This window comes from Mastomys coucha, unplaced genomic scaffold (genome assembly GCF_008632895.1).
Source record: "Mastomys coucha isolate ucsf_1 unplaced genomic scaffold, UCSF_Mcou_1 pScaffold22, whole genome shotgun sequence".
NCBI classification, from domain to species: Eukaryota; Metazoa; Chordata; class Mammalia; order Rodentia; family Muridae; genus Mastomys; species Mastomys coucha.
The window spans coordinates 181,620,587-181,628,217 of NW_022196905.1; the positions used below are offsets into that span (position 1 = coordinate 181,620,587).

At 42.5% G+C, this 7,631-nt stretch overlaps 1 protein-coding gene across 1 annotated transcript in view; it reads left to right on the forward strand.

The window, feature by feature from the left end:
• Positions 1–7,631, forward strand: part of Pdgfrl (platelet derived growth factor receptor like) — a 61,854-nt gene continuing 54,223 nt past the window's right edge. Inside the window, exon 1 of the mRNA XM_031339599.1 lies at positions 1–218. Coding sequence (XP_031195459.1) covers positions 164–218 — 55 coding nt within the window. The 5' untranslated portion in view covers positions 1–163. The remainder of the gene's footprint in view (positions 219–7,631) is intronic.

A 7,631-nucleotide genomic window follows, 5' to 3' on the forward strand; every position in this document is an offset into this window, starting at 1 on the left:
TTTTACCCTACTTTCCCCCCAAATTGTGTTTCCCCCAGTGAAACCGAATCCTCCAGCTGTGGTGTCCCAGGCGCCGCCTCCCTCTGCGCCCCTGCCCTGCCCTGAGCAGCCTGTCGCGCCGCCTGCAGTCCCAAACTACTCTGCAGTTCACCAGCCCCCGAAGATGAAGTTTTGGCTGCTGCTCGGATTTCTGTTGCTACACGAAGCGCTGGAAGATGGTGAGTGACTCTGGCCTCTGACCATCTTCGCCCCACAGTCCCCGAGATTCTCTCAGCAACTCCTCTAACTTTTGGCCTTAGGGATCGTCCCCAGCACTGGTCACCATCCGGTGTACCTGGCCCCTCCTCGAAGGGTCCCCTTTCTTCCTTTCCCCCATCTCCCTGGAGAACTCCTGGGGCGATCGAACCCATCATCCCCAGACACAGCCTGGTCCAGCCCCTATGTCAACGTGTCAGTCTGACGGCGCGCCCGCAGTGGCTCGCTTCCACCTTCATACCGCGCGTCCTCGCCCTGGACTACTGTAGCCCGTGCCACCTAAGCAGAGCGATTCTGGTGGAAACTCCCTGTGTCTTCCTTCCGCGTTACGGTCCTGTTTTGTTTGGTTTTTTGTCGTTGTTGCTTTTGTTGTTGTTGTATACCAATCTGAACTAAAATCCTGCTAGATTTGCCTGGGTCTTTAACAACAACAAAAAAATTGCTGCACTAAACCAATTTAAAAACAAACAAAAAAAAACCCTGCACTGCTGTTATATTTTCCGTATAAATGAGAGGATGGGGGGAGGGGAACAACTACTTTTATTTGTACCAGACAGGAGAGTCTTGCATTATTTAATTTTTTAAACTGCATTTCTGAATGTGTGTGTGTGTGTGTGTGTGTGTGTGTGTGTGTGTGTGTGTGTGTGTGTTTGGGCATGTGTTTGCTGTAGCAAACGTTTGGAGATCAAAAGGCACCGTGCAGGAGTGCACTTCCTCCTTGTGCTATGCTAATACCAGGGACTGAACTCGAGCAGGCATGCATTCTTACTGGGTGAGCCACTTCACCAACCATTGCATCACTTTAAAAAATGTTTTTGTTTTTGTTTTTGTTTTTGAGATGTGTACCTGCCTTAGGTCCATCCTGTTATGTAGACATATGGCCATAAGATCAGACTTTATTATATGTATTGCATGTGTGTGTGTGTGTGTGTGTGTGTGTGGTTTTTATACACTATACATTTTTAAAGTACATGTTGTATGCATATCAATGCTAATTATTTTATTTCCTGCATCATTTATTTAATCGTTGCCGTTTGCATAGTACATCTTTCATCTGTCAACCGACCTCAAGGCTTCCTTAAAATTCCTCGGTTACTGCCACAAACCTGCGCCTTAGATTTGGTTTGCAAAGTGTCTTTTGCTGTTATGCAATCCCATGCTGGAGCCAGCTCAACCTGGCTTGCTACTGATCTACTCGTTGCATCCGTCCCTTTCCATTCTCTAAAGCTCCAGTCATCTGCCTGAAGTATGCAGACGTTTAAGGTGGTGGTGGCTCATTGACACTGTGCCCGAGGCTTCTTAAGGACAGACCCCGACTGAGTAAATGAAAAGTGTAAGCAGAACCTCTTCAGGAGGGGGACAGCAATTCCCCTTTGCCCAGAGGACGCTGCCCTGAGCTCAGTTTGCACAACACAGTCTTAAATTGTCCCTGGCAGGTCCTTCTCTCTGACTGTTAAAAATGGTGGAGATGCAGTATTTGGTGTCTTTTTTGAATAGGGCAGAAGACGGCCAGACAAACTAATTCCAAACACTCCGTTGGAGTTGGAGAGGCTCAAGTCGGAGCCAGATGGAAAAGCTCAAGATTGACTTCAGCCAATGTAGACCAGAGTGTGTGAAGTACTGCAGACATCTGTCTAAACGAATTAGCATCTATTTAAATAAACTTCTACTCTTACAAGCAATAAATATTTATGAGACAGAGAAAGAGGAATACAGGTCAAATATCTAATAATTAATAATGGGTAAACTGTGGGTCTTGACTTTATACTTACAGACATATGATATGTGTGTATATATATATATATATATATTATACATATATATGATATAATATGCATTGACAAAATGTTAAACCTACTGAAAAGTAAACTGACTTCATTATGTTATTTAACTGTTTTCCTAGCCCTTCCAAGAATTTTTGTCATTTGTTTTGAATCCTGACAAATGTGGTTGGGCGCAGGAACAACCAAAGACAGCGAATATCCATGCAGTTCTTCCAGTGCCACATCTGATTGGCAGGTCAGGTTGTTCCCCACTCCTCGCCCCAGCACCAATGACAGCCACAAGCTGTGACTGTAATTGTCCCGGAGCCTGTCCATTTTGTAATCACACTTGGGAGACAGCCTCAGAGAAAGGTCCTTCCCTGCAAGCATCCATGGAGCGCACATCTGTCCTAAGCAGTGGGATTTGGCTTGCCCGATTCTAAAGTTTTTGAGAGATAATGCTATTTCTCTTCATAGTGGGAAGACCTGGAAGACCACATCGTCTACCCATTCCATGAACTGAAAACTGAAAGCTTGAAAACAGTGAATAAATAGGCCAAGAGCCCAGTTAGTGAGGCCCTGCTCCCAGAACCTGCTCCCCAGCACCTCTGTCCAATGCTGTACTGCCACGTTCACACTTGAAAGTATAAAATTGCAGTCACCTGTTGACTTCCTATCACCTACGTATGTATATTTAATGTGGCAAACAAGTGTTGAGGTATGCATATTGATCCGTGAATGTGTCTTCATTTACCTGCACAAGCTACCTTTATCCTATACAGTCTTCAGATAATTTAGATTTAGATAATCTGAAAGCTTCTAAAACACAAAAGAGGGGAAAACTAGGTCTGAAAGAAGATTAGGAAAATAATAGAGGGACCATAATCCTCCAGCAAGAACCATGTATCACTTTCTTGTGTTAGTTTACTCCCTGGAAACAGACAGAAGACCAGAAACCTGTGCATACATAAATATGTATTCATAAAATACATCTTGCTTACAAGTGCAATTATTGGATGTTTTGGAGCATGTAGGGTCTTGGCCTGTGTGTTTAACAGATAAAAGTGTCTTCCATACTTAGTGCTAATCAAGAAGTTTGTCTGAGGCAGAGAGAGAGAGAAAGAAAGAGAGAGAGAGAGAGAGAGAGAGAGAGAGAGAGAGAGAGGTCAGAGGGATGAAGAAAGTCTAAAGGGAGGATAGTTTTCCGTGGTAAAGGCTGTAAGATCCTGGTCTTCATGATCAAACAGAGGGGACAGAGAATAAACAAGTGTGAAGACATCATTTTTAGAAACTGATGAACATCATGGATCTCATTAACCAAAGCATATCAGTTCCTAGAGGAGCCGGGACCAAGAACAAGCTGACAACCCCTCTCAAAAATTCTTGGGAACAGACATGTGTCAGGCCAGCATTTTTTTTTTTTTTTTAAGATTTTTGGTGTGTTTGCATAAGCGTAACCAGGTTTCTTGGAAGTGAAACTAGAGTCTAAGCATGAAGCTCAAGTATGTTTCGTGTATCTCCTATACATATAAAATCTAAAGGTGATTTTTAGATTTTTGTGCACCCACAGTTTTCCACTTGTGGGGTATTCAAAATGTTTTGGATTTGAAAGCTTTTGTTGCTGTTGTTTCCCCAGATTAGGAATACTCAATCTACACTAGGAATAAGGTGACTTAAAGCAATGGGAGTCTGTTCTGTAAAGTTCTGTAGGTCAAAAATCTACAGATTAAGGTGTCATTAGGACATTGCTGTCCCAGAGGCTCTAGAAAGAACTCCACGGCCTCTTGTTAGTTTTTGGAAGTATCCTATATACCCTTTAGTATTCCTTGGTGTCTTGGCTAATTTTCATGTCAAGTTGGCACAAGCTAGTGTCATCTAAGAGAATGGAACCTCTACTGAGGAAATGTCTCCATAATACCCAGCTGAGGGCATTTTCCTAATTAGTGATTGAGGTGGGCGGGCTTCGCTCATTGTGGGTGTGGTCTATTGGTCCTGTGGTCTATAAGGCAACAGGCTGAGGAAATCTTTTTTTTTTTTTTTATCTTTCTCCATGTCGGGGTGGAAGGACTTTAGAACTTAGAGCTAGAAAAGCTATTGGGTTTTGACAGCTCCGTGGGCTGTTCTGTTGGATCTCGGAAGATAATGCTGAGATGCATGCAGGCGATGGAAGCCTGGCTTACAAAGTTCAAAGGGAAGTTTAAAGACCCTATCAGGAGCCATTTGCTGTTCTGAATTAAGAATCTATGGTTCTGGTCAGCTGGGGGTGAAGAATCAATTGTGATCTATAAGAGGCGAGCATCTCTGAGGTAAAAACCACACAAGTGATGCTGGTCAGCCGAGGCTGAGAAACCAGTGATGAAAAAGATGCCCCCGTCAGTCTGTTCCCAGAAGCGGCCAAGGTTGTACCTTGTGCTGGTAGCTGAACTGGGTAGTGTAGGAGCCACCCAGGCAGTAAGGTGTCCTGGAGAGCAGCTGAGGCTGGCACTGGGAAGCAGGGCCAGAGTCACTGAAGAGAGAGCCCACAGGAGAAGCTATTGGTGAAAGCGCAGCCCAGTTACAGCAGGGGACTGAAGTATTTTGGAAACACCAGTATCATAAAAGGGCCACTAAGGGTAGGAGCTGCCATGGAATGTGGGCCTGAGCCTAGGAGAAAAGCTGTGTACAGTGGAAAGGTATTTGAAGGAGCCTCGGAGAATCCCAGGCATTGGACACAGATTTGTTTACTCTGTTGGAGTGTGGCTTGGCTTTGCTCAGAGGGTGAACGTGCCTTCGTTCTTCCCTCTTGAAGTAAGAAAACCTTCAACTTACTGTTTGTTTCACAGGAGCCCGCAGTTGAGACACTTTTGAAGCTTGAAGGAGATTTTGGAGTTTTATGGAGATTTATATTTTAAAGACTGAACTTTTGAAGCATTCAAATTTATAAAGGCTGCAGGACCTTTAAGTTTGTAACATGTTTTATATCGTGATATTTGTTAGTATGAGATCTTGAGGATGAGCAAAAAAATGGAAAGGCTATTTATTATTAAATAATGCTGTATTTGGTGTGTCGATGTGACAAGGGGTCAACTACCCTGGCTAGTTTCTATGTCAACTTGACACAAGCTAGTGTCATTTGAGGGAGCATCAACTGAGAAAGTGCCTCCCCAAGTTACTTTTGATCATGAGGTTTCATCTCAGCAATATGAACCCTAGGACCTGGGCTTTTGCTGTCACATGCCTATCTGTCTTCTGTGTGTCTCTCCATATGGCATTTTCTTCTCTCTCTCTGTGGGGCTCTTCTCCTGAGGACATCTCTCCTCATCTCAACAGGATGTAAAGATCTCAACATATCTGCAAAGAGGATTATGTACAAGTACTTAGGACAGGACATCAGTATTTCTCCTCGAGGAACACAAATCCACAAACAGCTCAGGGTGGGATATGAGAGTGGATTGTGGGTCTTTGCTGAGGTAGAAGCTCACCTGAGATATGGAGTTGACACCTACAGGTGCACAAGGAAGAGCTAAGGCTGCCCAAGAGCTTTATCCAGTACCTAGGCAGGTTTTTTTTTTTTTTTTTTAAGTTAAAGACACCAGAGTGGAAGCCAACTGCCTACTTAGGGAGACATTAATAATCTAGGAGAAAGCAGGTCAGCCAGGTGTGGTGGTAGGATATGGAGGGAAACTGCCTTCAGGATGCACTGTTAAGATGGAACCAAAAGGGTTTCCTACTGCCTAGGAGGCAAGACTTGAGCATCTGTCTTGAGCAACCAGGCGGAGGAACTCCCTGCTGATAGTAGAGAGGACTCTGGGTAAGGAGCAGGTCCGAATGGCTTTCAGAGTTCACTGTGGGGCATTAAATTAAAGATGTCTGCTAGTCTTCCTAGTGTGGCAGGGCCGCGTAAGAAACAGAATATTCCCACCAAGAATTGTGAGACAAGGGCAGGGTAGAAGTGAGGCAGCTTTCAGCTCTCAGATTGGGTTAGACTAGCCTCAGAACAGGCATGGTTAAGCCCCTGGGTCTCAAAACAGGCTTGAGAAGAAAAGGAAAAGCGCGTAAGGAGACTCTAGAGTGGTAAGGAACTAGAAGATCCAAAACACTACAATGCCCTGGGGCAGGGTGAAGAAAACAAAGGGTTTTTTCAATTAATTTTTTTTTATTTATTTACATTCCAAATGTTTCCCCCCTTCCTAGAACTCTGATTATTCATACTGAGGATTCAATAGAAAATAAACTGGTGGAGATAGTAAAGTAGACTCAGATCCAACTGTAATGTTCTGTAGACTGATGTGTTCTTCTTGCTAGGCAGTTTAACCTAGAATTCAACTTTGTGGCAGACAAAGGAATATGAGAACTAATATTTTCTTTGCCATGAAAAGTCTCAAGGAAAGTCTACACCTGATGTGATATGAAGCAACTATCATTAGGAAAGATTGTGGACTTTGTCACTTCTTATGCTAGTCATTTAGGAATTCAGGGGTTAGAGAGATGGCTCAGTGGTTAAGAGCACCGACTATTCTTCCAGAAGTCCTGAGTTCAATTCCCAGCAACCACACGGTGGGTGAGAACCATCTGTAATGGAATCCGATGCCCTCTTCTGGTGTGTCTGAAGACAGCAACAGTATACTCATATACATAAAATAAATACATCTTTTAAAAAAAGAATTTAATACTAGAGGATAAAAGCATAAATAACTAGTCTGAGTTCACATACAGAAATATACACCATGAATCTTGTCCAGTATTCCAAATGTTCACCACATTAAAAAAAAAAACTATATTACTCTGCTTTATTTTTTGACATTTTTAATGTGTGGTTACCCTTGCTTTCAATAACACTGAACTAGACAGTGTATCAGAAAAAGATACTAGGAAGTAACTTCAGTACAGAAATTGATGAATTTGATAAAGCTATGGAAAAAAAAACAATAGACAAAACAGGGGCAGGAAAGATAGCTCAGGGGTTAAGAGCACTGACTGCTCTACCAAAGGTCCTGAGTTCAAATCCCAGCAATCACATGATGGCTCACAACCATCTGTAATGAGATCTGATGTGGTCTTCTGGTCTTCTGGTGTGTCTGTGTACTCACATACATAAAATAAATAAATAAATCTTTAAAAAAAAAGATAATTACATTTCTCCCTCCCCTTTCCCTCACTCCCAAACCTCCCATACACCCCTTATTGCTCTTTCAAATTTTTAACCTCTTTTTTTCCTAAAGTCTTTTCCTATACCTACATTGCCTTCTAGCAGCTTCAGTGTTTCAGGTTCCACATTGAAATGCTAGATCCTTTTAGAGTTAGTGTTTGTTCGGAGTGATGAACCTGTGTCTAATATGTTGACATAGAGTTTTCTCAGCACCATCTGTTGAAGATCCTTTCTGTTTCTAGCAATATTTTTGGCACCTTTGTCAAATATCAAGTGGCTGAGGTTATGTGTACTTATGTGTACTTATGCTTGGGTATTTGGTTTTGTTTCATTGGTCTATTCTTTTTTTTTTGTTAGATTTTTTTTTGTTTTTTTTTATTAGATATTTTCTTTATTTACATGTAAATTTCTCTTTTCTCAGTTTCCTCTCCAAAAAACAAAGAAACAAACAAAAACAACAAAAACCAACCCCTGTTGCCTCCCCC